Source organism: Gopherus evgoodei, chromosome 2 (assembly GCF_007399415.2).
Source record: "Gopherus evgoodei ecotype Sinaloan lineage chromosome 2, rGopEvg1_v1.p, whole genome shotgun sequence".
In the NCBI taxonomy this organism is placed as follows: domain Eukaryota; kingdom Metazoa; phylum Chordata; order Testudines; family Testudinidae; genus Gopherus; species Gopherus evgoodei.
The window spans coordinates 2,053,980-2,076,742 of record NC_044323.1 but is presented as its reverse complement, the minus strand read 5'-3'; the positions used below and the strand labels follow the sequence as shown (position 1 = coordinate 2,076,742).

The 22,763-nt window shown below is 50.0% G+C and overlaps 1 protein-coding gene across 3 annotated transcripts in view; it reads right to left on the bottom strand.

The window, feature by feature from the left end:
* ELP6 (elongator acetyltransferase complex subunit 6) overlaps window positions 1–15,208 on the bottom strand; it is a 37,608-nt gene extending 22,400 nt beyond the window's left edge. The window contains exons 1-3 of one of the 3 annotated variants that reach the window (XM_030549776.1): window positions 15,047–15,208; window positions 8,612–8,690; window positions 3,478–3,548 (exon numbers count right to left, since the gene is read on the bottom strand). In XM_030549776.1, coding sequence (XP_030405636.1) covers window positions 3,478–3,548; window positions 8,612–8,690; window positions 15,047–15,100 — 204 coding nt within the window. In that variant the 5' untranslated portion in view covers window positions 15,101–15,208. The remainder of the gene's footprint in view (window positions 1–3,477; window positions 3,549–8,611; window positions 8,691–15,046) is intronic. The other 2 variants (XM_030549778.1, XM_030549777.1) reach the window with 2 other exon arrangements.
* Window positions 15,209–22,763: the final 7,555 nt, after the last annotated feature.

Here is a 22,763-nt window from a genome sequence, read left to right as displayed (position 1 = left end):
CAGCACCATATCATACCTCATCTTAAAGTAGAGATAGTAAATTTCTAAAGGATGTATGATGTGCTTTTATGTAGTGAGGGTACATTAAGTTGATCAAATTGGTCGTGTCTGCCACTTGCCTGTTCTAGATCCAATTCTATCACTGACTTACTGACCTTGGGGAGTCACTTACCCCCTCCATGCCTCATTTTCCCCATCTATGCCTGTTTCACTGGGCATTGAAAGACAATTCATTAATGCTTGCAAAGTGCTTGGAGAGCCAAAGATGGAAGGTGCTAAACAAGTGCCATCTTACTGTATGTCATGGCTCCACAGGATCAGTGCTATGACCCCAATTCTGGAACAATCTGTGACAGCTTCACTGCCTCCTTAGACTGGAACTCTGGGCCTTCAGCAGCCCTTCTTCACCCTGTGAGCTCTGTTCAGCGAGTCCAACTGAGACAGACTCCTGAGGGAGACTTGTACACTCTGCAGGGATTAATGCACCTCGCCCAGCATTTGCAGTGACAGTCATACAGCATTGTTAAAACAGGCGGGTTTATTCGTTAACTGGAACATGGCATAGGAAGTTCTGTGGGTAGTATAGTGAACTGAAGGTTAAAGCACAGTCCATTCTGGTTAGCCCAGAGCCCAGCCAAGCTGTAGTGAACCCCTTTGTTCCAGCTCTGTCTCTCCCTCTGACCTTCTTGGTCATTCTCCAGGTGAAAGCCCTGGCTCCTGCTAGCAGCCAGCTCTTATTCCCCGCCTCCCCACATCACACCTTCCCAGTCCTTTGTTCTCCAGGTGGAAAATGTTGCTCAGCTTCCCTCCAGAGAGGTGGGGAAATCCAAATCCCTCTGGATCCTTGGTTGGTTGATGTCAATGGCTGGGCAATTGGATTTGCACTATCTTTTCAAATGTTCCTCTGATATGGGGGCCAAGGCCCAGACACGTAGGCAACAATTACACTTATATCTCTTAGCCGGCCCTGAGAGCAAACAGATGTTTTCCACTCCCACTACATAATAATTCAGCATATAGGAGAAATGGAGGCACAACCTCATAAAAATATTACAAAATATTACCACTTCATCCCATTATGTTATTCTGAAATTGTAAGGTGTTCTAACTCACTGTTAGAAACCAAGAATCACCTAGAACCAATGTGGTACATCACAATATAAGGTAATCAGACTTGTGAGTGCAGCACATGTAGACATACCAGAGCTAGCTAGTCAGCAGTGAAACCATGACAGCATGGGCTAGCCTCTTGAGTACATACCTAGGATTCTGGGCGGCCTTGTACATTCCCTTCTGCCGCAGCTTTACTGCTGTTGTCATTCAAGCAGGCTAGCTGAAAGCTAGCTCGGGTATGTCTACACATGCTGCACTCATGCCGCTGACAGCAACGTAGACACAGATCCATAGTCTTGGGACAGCAGATAGAAAACTAAATATGGACTTTCAATGCAATCAAAGGGGGCATGAATCAGCGTTCATTTTGGACTCCCAGTCAGTACCCAGCCCAAGCCAGGGAAGCTAATGATCCAACCAGCAGACTAAATTTGGTGATGAATCCTGGTCACCTGGAGCATGTTGCGCATACGCTAAGAAGAATGCAATCAAATAAACCCATGAAATCTTGAATTGCATACAAAGGCATCATGTTACCCAGTGAGGCAACACATGTTCCTCGCTACAGCACTAATGAAACTGCACCTACCAGGCCAGGTTTAGTTTAGTTTAATGCTGCCAGAGGCGAGGGAAGGAATTCAGAGAAGAGTAACAAAAATGATTAAGTTGATGGAGGGACTCAGATTTACGAAGGAAGACAGAGAGCTAAATAAATGCAGTTTGGCTAAGCACTGATTACGGGGGAAACAGGGTAACAGCACACAGGTCTGGGCAGGGTGTAAACACTAGCGAGGCAGAGGAATGTCTTTAGGTGGTACAAGATTTACCTACAAGGAACTGGATGAAGTTCAGCAGAGGATGATGTTTAGAATGAATGTTAAGGACTTCTTAATCGGGATCTCTCTGAGACGGTTCAGTGTCCCCAGATATTTCTAGGGCTCCTCCCCCACACTTCCAGTCACCTGTGTAACCAAGCTTCCCCAAGAAGAAACCCCATACTAGAGTTACCTAGGCCTGAAGCACACACTGCAGAGAGTAACCCTGCACTGGCTACTCAGGGCTGGCAATGATGGTTGAACTGATCTTTTTCTATGATAACAATGGCTTTCCAGCCCATTCTGCAGGAGCATGTCAGTGATTTTGATTGCTCCATCTCAGGGATTCTGAACCTTTTTCATAGCATGGACTCTGCCTTAATAGAGATTGTTTCATGGTCCCATCTCCCCACCCATTTGCAATTGCGTAACATCACTGCGGCAACTACACCCATTGCTCGCCTAAACCATATTTAATGTATTTTTAGCTTCTTTTAATATTATGTAGCAGACAGAAACAAGGAGGAGAGTGAGCACCATGTAACCAGTCAGCTCTCCCAAGGCCACAAGTAGATGCTCCACAGACCTCATATACACAGCCCTGCTCTGCCTTATTTTGGGCCTAATACACAAACCACTGAGTAGGTAAAATACTATGTTATCGATTCAGTTCCACTGCCATATTCACTCAGCACAGCCTTAAGCTTAGGTCTAACCCAGCTGCAGCACATTGCAGGAATAGACATAAGCGGAGATTGGCCACATGTGGATTTGGTTACCTGTGTCCCTCTCCATATAACAAATATGGGGACCACTGAACCCAATATCAAAGTTCTCAAGGATTCCTAACCTTGGACAGCTGGTAACAATCTGCCAGACCTGAAAAATGCTTTAGATTCCAGTATTTTGGGCCAAAATGAACCTGGGAGTAAGTGTATTAAATGCCCATTGAGGTCAGTGGAGCTGCACCCACTTACACCTAAGCTTACTTTGGTTCTTAGATACAGTCTCTTACTAAACTATACAGAATCAATCAGTGTTTAAAATCTGCCCCAGCTGAATCAAAAGCTTTCCTCTGAGAAATGTCTGCTAGCTCCCTGCACATTTAAATCATCCTTCTCCCCAGATAGAAAAGATAACAATGTACATCAAAGAGTTAACCCTGTAACAGGAGCCGCATGCTAAAGATCTACTTTCAATGGAGGGAGAAGCAAGCCCTGAACTCAGGCTCCATCCCGAACATTCACATCCATTGATTTCAAAATGAGTTGAGTATGCTGGGTCCTTCATGGGATCAGGCCCATGCATTGTAAAAGACTCGGATTTTGGGGGATGAACATGCAAGTTACGTATAGAAAATCCTGTTTATGTCTGCCACTGCTTTCTACAGGACAAAAACTGAGTTACGTTACTGACCAGAATCAGACCTTCCTGGAACAGAAATGGCATTGCTCTCAAGTGGCAGTAGCTTCCAAAGGCTACAAGCCCTACCTAACCCCACTACTCAAGCATGAATGATAGTTATGATCATATTCCAAGAGAGACTTACCAGCTTCTGTGCTATGATGTTATAGTGACTGAAGGACTGGAGCAGGGCCACAAAACAGACTTTACAGCCAGCTGGGAAATAAGACGAGACACGTTATCCCTTCCATGTTGTAAGCTCCCACTATCAAGGCATTTGCAATGAAGAAGGGATAGTCAACCAAAAGCCTATCAAAAAGAGCCCAAAGGGAGAAGACTCTCACCCCATAATGGAGTCGCTGGCTCAGATTTAATGTACGTTTATTTTAAACCTTTAAACAGATGATCTCTCCCCCATTTAAAGAAAACTTTGTTCAGTTAAAAAAAATGTAAAATATTGCTAAAACAAAAGCCCATAAATTAGAAAGCCACTTATGTCTCCTCTTCCTGCTGCCATGGGAGCCCGGAGCATTCTCTACTGCTGGAGAGTCTTTAAAATAAGGGCTATGGGCCACACCAAGACATGGTCTTGTCTGATGAATTAACAGCTCTTGGAGTATCAAAAGACCCTTTCATTTGGCTAAAATGGGGCGCGCACATGGTTTACTCCTTGTCTCTACAGATTCACAAACTTGGACATAATGATAAATGAGATGTTTCAACAAAGAAGTCTCTTTTAAGATACATACATACGGGTTTTGGAAAATAAAGGCCCTGGCTGTTTGAGGAACATAAAACACTGTATCCATCAGAAACAAGGTCTTTGAGATTTGAGGCACATGGAATTAATTCAATGCAATTGCTTCTCCCCACTGCAGACTGTGGCTTAGTAAAAGGAGTTCACTTGGGTCAGTTTAGCCTACAGTGAATGTTCAATGATGTCAGAAAGCCACCCACCAGCCTGGCCGTTTCTGCTAGCCAGTGACATTATACTCAAACAATATGGACGTGCTACCGGTCAGGACTGAGGATCCTGGCGGAGTTGCGGAGGGACTCAGCACTGAAACAGGGGGTGTTGCAAGGCTGGACTGAGGTTCATTGGCAGAGTTTCTCTATCTGGATATTTCGATAGTAGCCATTGCCAAAGTAGATGACCAAGCGTAATAGCTTTGGGGTGGGTCTCAAGACTAACGGGGGGACAGGATTGTGGCACGTGGATGGAGTTTTGTGATGGATTCCAGGACAGCAAAGGGTGTTTGCTGCTCAGGAATGTAGTGCACTGGCAGAGCTGGGCTGGGGCACAGCACATTATAAGGGAGTGCTGAGGATCAGAACTGAAGTCCATTAGAAACCCAGGATGGAAAGCCTGCACGGTGCACAGGTCAATATGCAGCTGTATACATCCTTCACTTTCAAAAGCACTCAATATTTTATGTTCAGTTCAAACAAATGAAGGAAAAGTTTGGCAAAATTCTTTTCTCAGGGACACCCCTGCAACCCCCCTGAGTGCAACAGGGATACACAGGCATAATGGAGGACAAAATCTGATTCATAGCACCTATGTGCTTAACATCAATGCAGGTTCGGAAGGCTGGTTCCTAAGATCCACGTTACATCACAATCCAAACCGACGTATCCAGGACTGCAGCTTTGCCATGAGAGGTTTGAAAAAGCCCAGGGCTCCTCACAACTGTATTTAAAACAATCCAACTAGACAGGCCTGCTCTGCTGTAGCAGATGAATCATTAGCAGGAGAGACACTATTACTCAACTTGCCATTTGGGCTGGGTTTTTGTTTGTTCTTTTTTAAACGCAGTCATGGGTACTAGAAAGGTTGCTGCTATTTGTAACATAATATTCCTTTTACATTTCAAAACCTGTGGGTAGTGATTGAAATTATGTTATATAGCAACTTCCAGCTCTGTATCTATTGGGTGTCTGGGAAGTGGGCGGGCGAAACCCGCCCACTGCTAAAGGATCCCCCCCCAGCCTAAGGGGAGGACCCACAGGACCACAGAACGCACCGAGTTCGGGGGACAACTAATAAAAGAACAGGGACAGGAGTGAGGTCAAAGGGTCATAAGAAGGGAACCTGACGGGGACACCGAGCAGAGAACCCCAGACAGCGCCCACTGCTCCTCGAAGGCGTCAAGGGAGCCAGTGGACGCCACCCAGAGGAACTCCGCCCGGATGCATGAACGGACCATGGAGCAGAAGCAAGCCCCACAGTCACCGGAGTCTCCATCGGCCAACCTCCCCTCCCTGGTCGCGTGGATAGGCCTTTTTCGCCAGGGACGAGGAGGAGGTTGACCAGGAGGTCCCGGGACTTTGTGGGGCCACGGATAGGGAGTGCGTAGAGAAGGAGGTGAGGGGAAAAGTGCAGCCAGAAACGTAAGAGGATGTTAATGAGGAGCCGGTGTAGGGGCTGCAACCTGGCGCACTCTAAGTAAATGTGCGCCAGGGTCTCCCTCACGCCGCAGAAGGGGCAGGTGTCCGGGACAGGAATAAACCGCGCCAAGTACACGCCCGTGCTCACGGCCCCATGGAGGAGCCGCCAACTGATATCCCCAGTGGACCTTGGGACCAGGGTGGAGTAGAGGCTGGCCCACCGGGGCTCCTCACCCTCCAGAGGTGGCAGGAGGTCCCGCCACTTCGTATCAGGGCGGGACACGAGGGTGAGGAAGTGAAGGGTGTGGAGCACGAGCGTGTAGAGCTGTTTCCTCAGCGCGCTTTGGAAACGGACCGGCTGCAGGTCGTGCAGCCGGCTTGCGGAGAAGGGACGGGGGGGCCGGTCGGGCCTACGGGGCAGAGGCCCGATGAAAAGGTCCGGAGGTCTCCGGGTGGAGGGTGGGCGGGGCGTGCCCTCCCGCAGGACCCGGTCGAGGTAAGCCCGAGCAGCGGGCGGCAAAGCGGCCTCCACCTCCTGGAGTACGCGCCGGGGAGTGCAAGGTCTGGAGAGCCCCATGCGGTGAGCGAGCGTCAGGGGATCCAGCCAGTCTCCCCGGTCATAGTCCAGGAGATCTCCGACCCTGGTAGCTTCCGCCAGGACCAACCTCTGGCGCACCGCGGGGGATTCCAGCTCTGTATCTAGTGGGTGTCTGGGAAGTGGGCGGGCGAAACCCGCCCACTGCTAAAGGATCCCCCCCCCAGCCTAAGGGGAGGACCCACAGGACCACAGAACCCACTGAGTTCGGGGGACAACTAATAGAAGAACAGGGACAGGAGTGAGGTCAAAGGGTCATAAGAAGGGAACCTGACAGGGACACCGAGCAGAGAACCCCGGACAGCGCCCACTGCTCCTCGAAGGCGTCAAGGGAGCCAGTGGACGCCGCCCAGAGGAACTCCGCCCGGATGCGTGATCGGACCATGGAGCGGAAGCAAGCCCCACAGTCACCGGAGTCTCCGTCGGCCAACCTCCCCTCCCTGGTCGCGTGGATGGCCTTTTTCGCCAGGGCCAGGAGGAGGTTGACCAGGAGGTCCCGGGACTTCGTGGGGCCACGGATAGGGAGTGCATACAAAAGGAGGTGAGGGGAAAAGTGTAACCAGAAACGTAAGAGGATGGCTGTGAGGAGCCGGTGTAGGGGCTGCAACCTGGCGCACTCTAAGTACACGTGCGCCAGGGTCTCCCTCACGCCACAGAAGGGGCAGGTGTCCGGGACAGGGGTAAACCGAGCCAAGTACACGCCCGTGCTCACGGCCCCATGGAGGAGCCGCCAACTGATATCCCCAGTGGGCCTTGGGACCAGGGTGGAGTAGAGGCTGGCCCACCGGGGCTCCTCACCCTCCAGAGGTGGCAGGAGGTCCCGCCACTTCGTATCAGGGCAGGACACGAGGGTGAGGAAGTGAAGGGTGTGGAGCATGAGCGTGTAGAGCTGTTTCCTCGGCGCGGTTTGGAAACGGACCGGCTGCAGGTCGTGCAGCCGGCTTGTGGAGAAGGGACGGGGGGGCCGGTCGGGCCTACGGGGCAGGGGCCCGATGAAAAGGTCCGGAGGGCTTGGGGTAGGGGGTGGGCGGGGCGTGCCCTCCCGCAGGACCCGGTCCAGGTAGGCCCGAGCAGCGGGCGGCAAAGCGGCCTCCACCTCCTGGAGTATGCGCCGGGGAGTGCAAGGTCTGGAGAGCCCCATGCGGTGAACAAGCGTCAGGGGATCCAGCCAGTCTCCCCGGTGATAGTCCAGGAGATCTCCGACCCTGGTAGCTTCCGCCAGGACCAACCTCTGGCGCACCGCGGGGGATTCCAGCTCTGTAGCAGGGTGAACACCCGCTCCAGCCTGGCAGGGCTCGAGACCAGCCCTGGAGAGGGCTGCAGCTCCAAAAGCTGGGCTGATTGCGGAAGCAGCTGCAGCTGGGCCGTGCCCCAATCAGGCCACAGCTGGCCTGTATAAAAAGGCTGTGAGCCAGCTCAACAGTCTCCCTCTGCCTGTAGAGGGAGAAGGGCCTGGCTGCAGGGAGCTAGAGGCAGCGTACCTGAGTGGAGCAGGGCTGGGGAAAGGCAGAGGAGCCGGGGAGCTCCAGCCTGGAAAGCCGCAGGCTGCAGCCTAGCATAAGGCCAATGGGTACTGGGGGTTGCAGAGGGCAGCCCAGGGGAAGGCAAAGGCAGCAAGTGCAAACCCAACCTTGCCGGTGATGAGTAGGCTGATACTGCAGTCTGCCCCAGGGCGTGGGGGCTAGACAATGACTGGCAGTAGCCTGATATTGAGGTGAGGTGGGGATAGTGAGTGGGGGTTTCCTGGGGAGGGGAGACCCTGAGAGAAAGAGGTTACTGCCGGGGGCAACACACCAGCTAACAGGGCACCGGAGTCCAGAGAGGGACACGGGGGCCAAGCAGTAGTGGATCACCAGCCTGCAGAGGGCGCTCTGGGCTGGAAATTGAACTAATTCCCTGAGAGACCAGCAGGAGGTGCTGCAGGGGTGAGTTAGCATCTCTTACAAGCCCTAACAAACCAGAGCGTTTTACAACATTCATTTAATTTCACAACATCCAGATGTCTAAGTACGTTTTGCATTTTGCAGATGGTGAAGCTGAGCCACAGAGAGATGAAGTGATTTGCCCATGATCACAGAGAAAGCCCAAGGCAAGTTAGGAATAGAGGTCTGACTCCCAGTGTCCTGCTCAAATGATAAAAAGACACAGTCTCCCTAAAACCAAGCTCTATCCCATCAGATATAGTTCATGTGATGGAAAGATGATTCTACCAGGGCAACGCAAGTCACATCTTCTCTGCAGAGCTCCACGCAACGCAAGTCACATCTTCTCTGCAGAGCTCCACATTCTCACATACCTTTGAGATAAAAGGAGAGGAAGTGGTGCACCAGAAAGCTGCCATCTGTCTTGGTGTCGCACAGCAATGTGAGCTTCCCCTGGAAAACAATGAGCAGAGAGCCTTAAAGAAAGGAGAGAGATGGGGGGAGGATTTGAAAGCAGCCTTCAACTGCTTGAAAGGGGGGTCCAAAGAGGATAGTGCTCGGCTGATCAGTGGTGGCAGATGACAGAACAAGGAGTAATGGTCTCAAGTTGCAGTGAGGGAGGTCTCGGTTGGATATTAGGAAACACTATTTCACTAGGAGGGTGGTGACGCACTAGAATGGTTTATCAAGTGAGATGGTGGAATCTCCATCCTTAGAGGTTCTTTAGGCCTGCCTTAACAAAGCTCTGGCTGGGATGATTTAGTTGGGGTTGATCCTGCTTTGAGCAGGGGGTTAAACTAGATGACCTCCTGAGGTCTCTTCCACCCTAATCTTCTATGATTCTAGGTGACAAAATTTAAATGCTGATCCCCCTCCCTGCATCACAGCTACGAAGGCGGCAGAATCGATGTTGATTGAGGCACAGAGCTATAAGGGGGTCTCCACTGCTATTTGTGACTGGTTACAGGGAAGAGTCCTACACAGTACGGACTGCTCTCAAGCTGCCTCTGTAGATTCGTCCCTTACAACTAGCACCAAACCCTTAGATTTAGGGAAGAGACTCAGGTCCCAGCTACCTCTACAAATTCTACCACATTAGGAGAGCTGTGATTGGCTCCCAGCATGGATTGGTCTTGAAATATGAACAGGACCAAATGGTGGTAAGTGTTCCCAGATTGTGCTGCAGCCCTGCCAAGTCCAAAACTGTAGCAGGGTACAGAAATATGGTTCAAACACAGTGCAGCTCTGTCTGCGATTTATTTTAAGGTTTTCATCTGGCCCAGGACGGATGTAGCGGGCTGATTTCAGCTGGAAAACTAACACCCTGTTCATGCTGTCATCAGGCCCGGGATAAACATGTTTGTCACTAGCAGAGTTCTAGTCAGTTACCCTCATCAGTGTAGGCCCAATTTACACTACAAAATATAGTGTCTGGATGCTGTGGCTAGGTGTACCCGAGCCTCCTGCCCTCCAGAATTTCCTACTGTTGTTACTGCTGGTGCAACTCTATTGGCAGCAATAGCAGGAACACTCGTGTAGGCAAGATGCAGGTGGCTGCTGAAATTTTGACCAGTGTGTGTAGCCTAACTACGCTCAGAGCAGGTCAAGACAACATGATGGTAAAACACTAGATACCAGTCTACCACTGGTGGTGGCAGTAGTGAGACATTTGCGGGGGGAAGAGGGGAACTGTAGCACAAATTGCCATTACGGGGACAAGCGGATCTAGGCCCTCCCCCTCAACCAAGTGGGAGGAGCCATTGGACCCAGGTCACAACTCAATACAGGGGACACAGATAAATACAGGAACAGGAATAAGGTCAGAGATTGAAAATTAGGGATCCAGAGGAGGACACCGGGCAGAGAACCCTAGATAGTGGACACTGCCCAGAGGAATTCTGCCTAGAGGCGTGGTCAGGTAAGTAGGGCCCTTCCAATTTCATGGCATGAAAAATGTGTCAGAGACCGTGAAATAAGCCCTTCCCCATGAAACCGATGTCCTTTTGTTCCTAGGAGCACCCCAGCAAAGGGGGCTCCTAGCTCCAACTGGGCAGGGGAGGAACAGGACTTGTCCCTCCCCTGCACACTGCTCTGGGGGCAGGGGGGGGAGACCAGACCCACCTCTGGGTGCCTCCCCCTGCTGCAGGACACTCTCTCAGACTGGGCAGCAGCCTGAGGTTCCTGCAGCTGGAGGAGGCTTGTGGAGTTGTGTCCAATCTTCCCTGTGCTGCTGAGGACGCCCCAGCAAGGGGCTCCTAGCTGCTACTCCAAGCAGGACTGCGGACTACTCCAAACAGGACTTACTCTTTCCCTGCAGAGCTGCTCTTGAATCTCTCTCCCAGCTGCACCGAGGAAGCAAGTGAGGAGAAGGGGGTGCGGAGCTATTCCTCTCCCTTTGCAGCTGCCTGGGGGGGGGACATTGTCCATTTGCAAGTACTAATATACCATTGGAAAAACTTGATCACCCAAAGCTGCATGAGTTCATTCAATGGAATGTACAAAAGGCCAATCGCTTACCAAGTGCGAATAAGCTACGACACAACTACCTCCCAAAGGTTTTTGCTACACATTTTGAGGAGATAAAGTCTCAAATTAACTCCTGTGTCTTTTGCAATTATTTCGGATGAGTCCACAGATGAACACGACAACCATGTACTGCATGTTCTGTTTGATTTTATTTCTGGCAAGATAATAAATACGAAGATGTACAGACAGGAAAGCTAACAATAGTGCTCACCGACTGCTGTTAACTACACTACAGTTTCTCAAGTGATAATTAAAACCATTTCAAAGTACCATGGGTGAAAACTTTGACAAAGTATCTGCTTTCATAAGTGACAATGCAACTTACATGACAAAATCTTTCAAATCGGTTCTCAAGGACTAAGGCCAAATGCTGTCCATATTACATGTAATGCACATGTCATTTCTCTTGTCAGTGAGCTGTGGAGATGTGAGTTTGGTAAAGCTGATAAACTGGTCAGCTACATTCAAAAGATCTTTAAACACTGCCCTAGCTGCAAACTTCGACACAGGCAGCACACTGCAAACACGACTGAAATGACTGAAATTGGGGAACAAAAAAAATGCACGTCCCCCAGAGCCAGTAATGACTCGTTAGAATTCCTGGTTTTGGGCTGTACAATACCATGCAGCTCACCTGAAGAACTGCTCAGGGTTCGTCTCAGAGCAACACCCTAGTCCAGCTTCCTCCTCCTGGTACAACAGATCTCCATTTTGGCCAGCACCAGGAGGAGGCTGACAAAGAGGCCTTGCAGTTTTGCAGGGCTCTGGATGGGGTGTGCATAAATAGGAAGGTGCAAACAGAACTTCATTAAAAGGCTCTGGAGCAGCTGGAAAAGGGCTGCAGCGTGACAAGCTCTATATAGATGGCTGCCAGGGTCTCCCTCTTGCCACAAAATGGACAGGTGTCAGGGGAGGTTATGAACCATGCCAGCTACACACCCGTGCTTACAGCTCCACGTAAGAGCAGCCGACTAATACCCCCAGCGGTGTGTGGAACCAGAGTGAGAACAGACTGACTCACTGGGGTTCCTTGCCCTCCTCTGGTGGCAGCACGTCCTGTTAGTTGGGGTCAGGGCAGGACATGAGGGCGAGGCAGTGGATGGAATGGAGCATGAACTTGTACATATGTTCTCCAGGTCCAGTTCGGAGGTGGACCAGCTGGATGTCACTCAGATGACTTAGGTGAAGTGTTGGGGCAGCCAGGGCCCAATGACAAGCTCTGGAGGGTAGGGGTGAGCAGGGATCACCCTCCCACAGGACCCACTCAAGGAAAGCAAGAGAACAGGAAGCAAGGGGGGGGGGAAAAGTGTAGCATGGACAAGTCTTGTGTTAGAGCAGGGCAGTACCCTGACTATTATTACCTGGTTCAGTCTTGCCTGGGTGATTGCAATCAAGCATTTCCATGTTATAATATGATGCCCTGGTAACATAACAACTGTAGAAATGAGCTAACCAGGGGGAAGACACGGAGCAACATGCACCACAGTTTGGCTAGAACAGTTCCACATAAATCCTCCGACTACAGTGATGAAGGAAACAGGACTAGAACTCAGATTAAACAACGGGTTTTGTAGCCTGTCTTTCAGCACACTGTGCAATATGCCTCAGGTCTATTCCCACTAATAATAAACACTTAGGCTATGTCTACACTGCCATAGTTTTTTTGCCAAGAGCTTAATCACTGATAAAAAAGAGTGCTTAAAGAAAACCACTGTTGTGTTTCACATTGTCTTCCACTGGAGGCATAGTGTGTTCACACTTGCAGCATTTGCATCACCAATGAGAGAAGTGCACCATGGGTAACTATCCCACAGTGCAGTTCTCCCCCTTCTGGTGCTAGGTCTTGTGGGAAGGCGGAGGGGATTGTGGCGCATCATGGGTCCAAGTTTAATGCCCCGTCATGCATTGCTTTCCGTCCCAGCATTCCATGTGCTTCTGTCTTCAGTTTGCGGCATTTTTCAATGTCCCTTGTTTTCTGCTTTCCCTGCCACATCTATCTGCAGGAATGTATCCCGCACTGCTCTCCATTGCTCTGCTAACTCTCACTAGCACATCATGAGCGGCAGTGGAGTTAATCTTGAAGCTACGAAGGCAACAACAGTCACAGTTGCTTGACGTGGTGTCCCGACATGGAAAGCAGCAACATTAAATTCCTTTTGGCATTCATGGAGGAGCTGAACACAGTGGAATGTCGCTCTTGGGCTTGGGAAACTAGCAGAGTGGTGGGATCACATCATTATGCAAGTCTGGGATGACAAGCAGGGGCTGCAGAACGTTTGGAGGCGGAAAGCCACCTTCCTGAAACTGTGTGCTGAGCTTGCCCCAGCCCTGCGGTGCAAGGACAACAGAATGAGAGCTGCCCTCTTGGTGGAGAAGCGTGTGGCGATCGCAGTGTGGAAGCTGGTGACTTAGGCTATGTCTACACTGCTGGTGACTGCTACTGGTCGGCTGCGAACAGTTGGGAGCGGGGAAGTCGACCACTGGGGATGCATTAATGCACGTGTGCAAGGCCATTAATCGCATCCTGCTGCAAAAGACTGTGACTTCTGGCAATGTGTGTGAAATTGTGGATGGGTTTGCAGAAATGGGTTTCCCTAACTGCAGAGAGGTGATAGATGGCATGCATATTCCAATTCTGGCACCGGACCATCTTGCAACCAAGTACATCAGTCGGAAGGGGTACTTCTCCGTGGTTTTGCAAGCACTTGTGGATCACCATGGGCATTTCACTGACATTAATGAGGGGTGGTTCAGAAAGGTGCACGACGCATGTATCTTTAGGAACACTGGCCTGTATAGACAGCTGCAATCAAACTTTCTTTTCAGACCAGAAGATCACCGTAGGGGAAGCTGAAATGCCCACAGTGATCCTGGGAGACCCAGCGTACCCCTTAATGCCATGGCTCATGAAGCTGTACACAGGAAATCTGGATAGCAGTAAGGAGCAGTTCAACAACAGGCTGAGTAGGTGCAGAATGACCCTTGAATGTGCATTTGACCGATTAAAGGCACACTGGCAATGCCTACACGGCAGGTTAGACCTGAATGAGGAAAACATTCACATGGCTATAGCCAAGTGTTGTACGCTGCATAATATCTGTGAAGGAAAGAGTGAACAGTTTAAGGTAGAACGCCTGTTTGCTGATTTTGAGCTGCCAGATACCAGGGCTATTAGAGGGGCGCAACTTGGAGCAATAAGAATCAGAGATGCCTTGAGGCAACTCTTCGAAGATGAAAACCAGTACTGTTTGTTGTATGCTTGGGTACTTCAATGGTTAATTACATTTGGTATGCTAGGAAACAGCTGCGATCGTTAAGGCCTAGGATTCAATGTAAGGAACTAATAAAAGTGCCTGTTGATTTGCAGGTGCCATGGTATCACACCTTGTGTGGAAACAAATAAAGTGTGTTTATAATTCAAAACATTTTGCTTGTATTGCCAAATAAACCACAGCAATTCAGCCTCAGGCAGACACCTGGCATGGACAATTTCAGCCTGAATGATAGAAGTTTAGCAAAGTTATAAACAACTGAAAACAGAGTCTTATAATGGAAAGTGTCGGGCAACCTTAACTACAGGCAGCACTACCAGCTCTACCTATAGCAGAACAGAATGAGGTCAACATGAGTCTGCTGGGTGGGCGACAGGGGCAGGGCTGCCAGGTGATCAGCTCCAGACACTCAGCGGGCTGCTGAGGCACAGGGTGTCGGCAGGGGCTGGCTGTGGCACCTGCCTGGCCCTGGTCCCAGCTGAGGCGAGGGCCACGCTCGCCCCACGGCGCCGCTCCCTGATGGGTCCATGTTCACAGCGGGCCACAGAGCCTATTGCAGCTGCCCAGCTGGGCCGGAGGGGAAAAGTCTGGGACCTGCAGCCCAAGGGGGGCGGAGCTGGGGGTGGTCTGTCTGTCTGGCCAGGGGGCCTGGGAAGGAGACACAGCCACCACCAGCCCCGCACAGGGACCCCTCAAGGCAGCTACTGCCACCCAGGCTCAACGCCCCCCTTTGGCCCGAGTGGGCAAAGCAGGTCTCGCGGAGACTACAATTCCCAGCAGCCAACGCTCCCCGAGCGGGCAGGGCAGCCCCGCTATAACCGCAGAACCCGAGCGGCACGCCCCAGGTAGACTACAGCTCCCGGCATGCAACGCTCCTTCCTGAGCCGAGGGGCAGAGATGGGACTACAGCTCCCATGACCGAGCGGTGCACCCTGGGAGTCGTAGTCCCTCGGCCCCCCACATCCCATCAGGCCGGTGGCGGGCGGCAGCCAGGACCCAGCCCCTCCTGACCTGCTCGGGCCTCTCCGGGGAAGCGTTCAGCAGCTCGTTCAGCTCAAGGAACATCCTGCTCCAGGCCTTCTGCTCCGCCTCTCCCTTCGCCACAGCCCGTACGGTGCCCGCCGAGGGACCCGCGGCGCCGTTCAGAAGCCGCGCGACGGTTCCTTGCGCAGACCCTGCAGAATGTAATACGCATGCGCCTCTCTCTGGCCCCGCCCTCCTGAACTCTGGGCTGTGCTCCTGCAGCCTCTGTGAGCCACGTGGGGGGACAATTCCCCTCCCGACCCCCCCACGGGCGACGGTTCCCCTCACGACCACTCCTCGTGGTGACAATTCCCCTGACGGCATCCCACGACAGCCCCACGTGGGGGGACAATTCTCCTTACGACCCCCACAAGCCCCGCGTGGGGCAACAATTCGTGTCACAGCCCCCGATAACTGGGTGAGGCCTCTAGCGGCACCGCAATAAGAACAACAACATGGGGGGTTTATAACTCAGGACAGAGCTGAAGAGGGCCCAGCACAGATCACTCCAAATAGAGCTTTGGAAAGTCAGGGTGTGCTAGTCAATGTTCCCATTTCTGCCTCCCATCTCCTCTCCCTTCTTCCTCCTGCGAGCAGCACCCTTCTTCAGGACTAATCTCAGCTATCATGAGGCATCCTTGTCCCCAGGGGCGGCTCTAGGTATTTTGCTGCCCCAAGCACGGCAGGCAGGCTGCCTTCGGCGGCTTGCCTGCAGGAGGTGCCCGGTCCCACTGATTCGGCGGCACGCCTGCGGGAGGTCCCCCGAAGCTGCAGGACCAGCGGACCCTCCACAGGCACGCCGCTGAAGGCACCCTGCCTGCTGCCCTCCCGGCAACCGGCAGAGCGCCCACCCATGGCTTGCTACCCCAGGCACACCCTTGGCGTGCTGGTGCCTGGAGCCGCCCCTGCTTGTCCCTACAGAGTCCCAAGTGCCACCCTGCTCTGGAGAACACTATTGTACCTATTGCCTATCTCAATAGATTCCCTCCTCACACTTCGGGGTTTGTCGCTGTGCTAAACCAGTGAAAACACAACTGTTAAAACTGTTGCCCCAAACCCTCCTTCCACTTACAGCTTATTTTTTATACTTACAACCCATCAAACCTTATAAATATCAAAAGTGGAGACATACGGAATGCATAGGGTGACGACATGGCATATAATCAAGTTGCTACCTTGACATCAAAGCAGTGAATAAAGGCAATGCATGACAGTACTAAGCAGCTTGATCTCATGGCTTTCCTTATAATTCCCAAGAGTGTGGCAGGGAACCTGAACTAAAAATATGGGTCTCCATGTCCTGTATATGTGGGGGGGGGAGGCGGCGCTAAGCAGACATATGTAGATTACTTCCCTGGATTTCCTAGCTCCTAGACATATTTCAGTCTCTTAGGATATTAACAAATCAAAAATATGTCATTGCAAACAGAGCAGACCCCCTCACGTCCTAAATACAGGGGTTTTCTCATACTAGATAACTCAGTCATTGCTGATCAGTCCTCCAGGCTGCTATGTAAAGCCACATTAAAGCCATGTTAATAAGGGAGCAGTTTGGTGCAGGTTGGATAGCAAGTGCCGAGGATAAGAAAAGAAACAGGCAAATTAACAGTTTAACTCAGCTCATGTTGTGGGGATAAATTCAGTCAATTTAATATTTGAGCAGCACTGTGCCATGACAAAGAAGCAGCTGGAGGGAATAATGGAAGGGTGCCTGCTTGCCAGGTGCTGAGTTTCACTGAAGCAATGTGGGAGCAAGACTCAACAGAATTTCCAAGCATGTGGGTCTCTCTGTGTGACAGCAGGTGGGGAAGAAGAAACTGCACAACTTAGGCCTTGGCTACACTGGCGCTTTACAGCGCTGCAACTTTCTCGCTCAGCGGTGTGAAAAAACACCCCCCTGAGCGCAGCAAGTTACAGCGCTGCAAAGCGCCAGTGTAAACAGTGCCCCAGCGCTGGGAGCGCGGCTCCCAGCGCTGCAAGCTAATCCCCATGAGGAGGTGGAGTACCTGCAGCGCTGGGAGAGCTCTCTCCCAGCGCTGGCACCGCAACCACACTCGCACTTCAAAGCACTGCTGCGGGAGCGCTTTGACATTGCAAGTGCAGCCATACCCTTAGCGAGAAAATAGTGCAATGCCATTGCCAGTGACCCTGCTTCTGCCTGTGTCTCTGTTACTCACACTGTTCTTTCCTCTGACCATGGCATAACCTCTGGCAATGTCCCTTTGGTGTCAACAGAGCCAGCTCTTTTCCATAGGCAAAGCAAACAATTTCCTAGGGAAGCAGAGCAGCTGGGTTGTGTTTGTTGTTTGAGTGTCAGCTGGGTGGGGTGGACGTTTGCCCTATTGCCCTATTTGCCTCTAATTTGCCTAGGAAAAATGAGCAAAAGTACCTGAGCTGGTTACAGATACCAATGGTGCCGCTATTGATAAGTGCCAATCTCACAGATCTCGCTTGGGCCCACTGCCAGTCCTTTCGATAGTACCCACCGGGACGCTCACAGTCACTGTCACCACCCTAAGAGTCCTGAGTGGACTTCAGGACTCTTAGGCCAGGAGAATCCTTTGCTGATGGAGCATTGGCTGTGTAACCTAACACCCTGCTAGTAATGGTAGCCTAAGAGTTGTCCTTGAAAAATGACATGCAAAGGGGAAAAAATAGAGCGGGCAGCCTTTTGCCTTTCTTTATGATGGCTAAAGAAGGCCTGAAGCTATTTTTAAAGGGCTTTTCCTTCCTGGATTTTTTACATTAGAAATTTTGGTCCTGTCTACCCTGTTTTTCCTGGAAGATTCTATGAAGAACTAGTAGGATTGTGACATCGAGATACAATATAAATAAAGCTGATTGACTGAGAAGAACATTGATTTGTATTCAGTCATTTTCAAATTCTTTGCTTTTTGTTTGTATAACTCCTATTTAACTCAATTACGAGATTAACAAAGATATATATTTACCTATGTGTTTATGATTCAGCATCCCATCTACCTCCGACAAAGGGCTGAGAAAGCTCATAAACTTCATTTCTGAGACTTCCAGTAAATCCTCTAGCAAAATCAGGAAAGACAAAAATTTGGCACTTCTGAAAAATAAGCAGAAAACCCTTTGGATTTTCATCATAAAGCAGAAAAAAATACCACAAAACCAATGTTTCTGCCTCCTTCTTCAGATCACCTTTAAAATTAGCTTTCACGCTTGGAAGCTGAGACACCTGCCAATGTTCCACCAGGGGGCACCATGCCATTTTCCAGGGTAGATTGAAAAATTCCTGTGGAAGTGAGGAAGGATGCTGAAAAGAGCAGGAATCAGAGAGGAAGAGTCATCAGAGTGGTGGTTTCTGAAGATGGAAGAGACTCAGATGACCCTTGTAGATAAAAGGGGCTCAACGTACACAGAAAGAAATGCTCTCCTCCTTGTTCCCTGTCACAGAAGTTTCTTATCTGCTCTTCTCCTCTAACACGTCCACTTCCCCCAGTGAATGACCCCCATCATCATCATATATCCTGGTCTTCCTTGTGCCCACTCTCATCCCCTCCCTTCTTCCCCCCTTAATCTCTCACTCATGTGGAGCTTTCTGCTCACAAGACAAACATCACTTTAGTTGCTCCCATATTAAACCGGCCTTTGATTCCACTTGTCTCTCAAACTACCACTCCATCTGCCTTCTGCCTTTCAGCCCTAAGCTCCTTGAATGTGCTGTGTACAATGACTGTCTGGAGTTCCTCTCCTGCAATTCAATCCTAGGCCCTCTCCAATCCAGCTTCTGCCCCTTGCACTCCACCAAAAGTGCTTTTGCCAAAGTCTCTAATGACCTCTTCTTAGCCAAAAAACAGAACATGTACCCCATTCTCATCCTGCTTGACCTTCAGCCACCTGTGGGTACATCTACATGGCAAACAAACAAACAAAACCATAGCAGCAAGTTTCAGAGCCCAGGTTAACGGACGCAGGCTCATGCTGCAGGGCTAAAAATACCAATGTAGTCATTCAGGCTTAGGCTGGAGCCTGGGATCCGCCAAGACCCTCACCGGGTTTCAGAGCCCAGGTTCCAGCCCAAGCCCAAATGTCTACCCTGCTCTTTTTAGTCCCAGTGTGAGCCCTGTGGGCCCAAAGCAACTGATCCATGCTCTAAAACTCACTGCTACAGTTCTTGTTTTTCACTGTAAAGATATGCTCCTAGATACTATTGACCATACTCTTCTTGAAATGTTGTCCTCCCTTGATTTCCATGACTCTGTCCTCTCCTGGCTCTCCTCTTCTCTAATTATTCCTTCAGCACGTCCCTTGGATGGTCCTCCTTACTGCCCTCTAACTTTTCTGTGAAACTTCTACAGCACTCTGTTCTTGGTCCCCCTCTCCTCTCCCTATGCATCTTATCTTTTAATACTCTCATTTGCAAACACAAATGCAACTACCAGCTCTGTGCAGAGGACTCACAGATCTACCTCTCTACTGAAGACCTTTTACTCTGTACAAACTAAAATCTTGGCTTGTCTCTGACATCTCCCTGTGGATGCCTAGCTGGTGTCAGCTTGATCACAGCAGGACTAAAACAGAACTCTTAATCTTCTTTCTCCCCTTCCCCCATCCCTACCCCTGCAAAAAGAATCCCATTCCCTCCTTGCATTACTGTGGACAAACCCACCATCCTGCCTGCCACTCAAGCCCATAACCTGGTTGTCATCTTCAATTCGGACAGCTCGCTACGTCCTTACATCCAGGCTGTCCAAATCTTGCTGATTATTTCTGCATAACACCTCTAAAATACCGCCTTTCTTATCCATCCACACAGCTAAAACTCGAGTCCAAGTTCTCATGATCGCACATCCTGATTACTGCAACATCCTTTTCTCTGGCCTTGACAAATGCTAAATATTTCCCTTCTTGTACTATTCAGAATGCTGCTACAAAACTCATTTTCCTAGACTGTTGTTTTGCCTATGTCACCCCTCTGTTTGCATCCCTCATACTAGGTCCCCCTTTTTTATTGCATCAAACATAAGCTACTTAGCTTAACTTTCAAGGCCCTTCAGTGCTTATCCATATGCTATCTACTGTCACTCATTCACTACCAAAGGTCAACTCCCACCTCTGATCGGCCATGTCAGCATCCATCAGATTTTCAAATCTCTCTCATGCCACCCCTCACACTTGGGATGGCCTCCCTGTAAATATTCACAAAGCTACCTCATTATCCTCCTGAAAATTCTGCCTTAAAACTCTCCTTTGCCATGATGCCTATAAAAAACTTGACAATGGTTAGGCCACGGGTGTGCTAAAAACACTGCCCTACCATACTGACCAATATTGTCTCATTGTCTCCTTGTATTCTCCTGTCTCCATCTGTGTCTCTTGTCTCATGCTTAGATTGTTAGCTCTTTGGGGCAGGGACCACCTTTTTGTTATATGTTTGTGCAGTGCCTAGCACAATGAGGTTTTGTTTCATGGATTAAGAAAAAGAAAAGAAGGAAAGAAGGAAAGAAAGAAAGAAAAAATAAATCTGAGCAATAAGCCAGAGTCCAGGCATTTCAGGGGAAAGGCAGCAGTAAAGAAAAGAGCTTTATCATCCAGACACACCAGAGCCGCAGCCTCACTTCTGTCAGGGCTTGTCCACACTTGGCAGATGCATCATGTTAGAATATGTGTTAACTAACAATGATGTAAAACAACGTAGACAAGACCTGTCATGGTTACAATCCTCTTGGCTGGTTCTGAGGCTTGCCCATGACCATCAAGCACAGTGTTAAACAAGCACCGCTGGCCCTGTCTACCTGGAGTGTTTTCCAATCTGGAGGGCGTGAATGAGGGATTTGTTCTAGGCCCATCTTTAGATCCAGGTGAGTACCACTTTAATATCTGAGACAGCCCCTGACAGGGGGAGGATGGATGGTCTAATTAGTATTTCCCATCTCTAACTATTATAATCCTAATACCCAGTCTGACTGTTTGTGTACCAGAGGGCAAAGGTCATTATGCTAATGAGATGCAAATGTTCCCCTTAGAGTCATTCATGCCCAAAGGGAACCCAGCAATGACAAAAAATGTCATGCTCACAATGGTTCCCTCTCGTTGCACTACAGGGAGTGGCCTCCTCCAGACCGAGGCTGTTATTTCAATGCTGCATATCTTCTTTAAGTCATGATGCCGGGGCAGGAAAGTAACACTGATATACAGTGAAATGCACTCCCCTCTTCTCGCTCAGCCAGCCCTGCAGTAGTGCTAGACAGAGCAGTTCCCAGTGGTGACCCAAATAAATCAGAAGAAATCAGAACTAGTCCCACAGCCCTGACCCTTCTTCACCCATCCTGAGACCTGGGAAATAGAAATGCTGAAAGAGAGAGAGGGTGATAATGGAGGATAGTGAGGCCTAATTCTGTGAGGTGCTGAGCATGGAACCTGAAGGCAGCAGGGTTAGATATGAGTTTTTGGTGCAATGTGGCAGTGAACAAGGCTGACAGCTTGGTGCTGTATACATAGTGGCACCGTGCCCCATGTCTGGACAGGAACGGGTCCCTCTCTAAACAGCTCTGATGTGTCTGCAGTAATGGGTTTATTTCTAGGAATCTCGGCACCTGAAAGACAAACTGGAGGAAGCTGAGAGCAAGACAGACAATCAGGGCTCTGGGATTGATGTGGGAAGAGAGATTACACTGAGACCTGGTCTACTTGATAAAATTAGGTCAAACCAACTACATTGTTGTGTGAGTGATGTAATTAAGCCAACCTAACTCCCACCTAGACAGCAGTAGATTGATGGAAGAATTCTTCTGTCAACCTAGCTACTGCCTCTTGGGGAGGTGAATTACCTGCGCCTATGGGAGAACTCCTCCTGTCACGGAAGGGAGTGTCTACACTGAATCTCTACAGCAGTGCAACTGTGCCACTGTAGCATTGCAAGTGTATCCAAGCCTTGAGTAAACAACTAATAAGGGGAGAGGGGAAGGGACACGATAACAGTAAAGGAAAGTGGAGCAGACCCAGCAGCCATCCTTAAAGAGGAAGCTAGACATCCTTGTGGCCTGCCTCCTAATTAGCTAACATCACACAGACAGATACCTGAACCTGTTGCCGGTAGGGTTGTGTAGGCAGGAAGTTCTTCACACAGAACACAGTCAGCTTGTGGAACTCCTTACCTGAGGAGGTTGTGAAGGCTGGGACTGTAACAGCGTTTAAAAGAGAACTTGATAAATTCATGGCGGTTAGATCCATTAATGGCTATTAGCCAGGCTGGGTAAGGAATGGTGCCCCTAGCCTCTGTTTGTCAGAGGATGGAGATGGACAGCAGGAGAGAGATCACTTGATCATTGCCTGTTAGGTTCGCTCCCTCTGGGGCACCTGGCATTGGCCACTGTCGGTGGACACAGCAAAGAATCCTGTGGTATTCACCCACGAAAGCTCAGGCTCCAAAACGTCTGTTAGTCTATAAGGTGCCACAGGATTCTTTGCTGCTTTTACGGATCCTGACTAACATGGCTACCCCTCTGATACTTGTCGGTAGACAAATACTGGGCTAGATGGATCTTTGGTCTGACCCAGTACAGCTGTTCTTATGTTCTTAAGGTTGCGAAGCCTGTTGCACAGTCACAGCAGAAGGCCCTTGCAATTCTGCAGTCTCAGAATGGAAGCTGTCACCACCCCAGCCCAGGAAAAGAAGGTAGAAAGGTCACAGGATCCGTTCAGTTCATACAATGTAGGAAGATTACCATCGTGT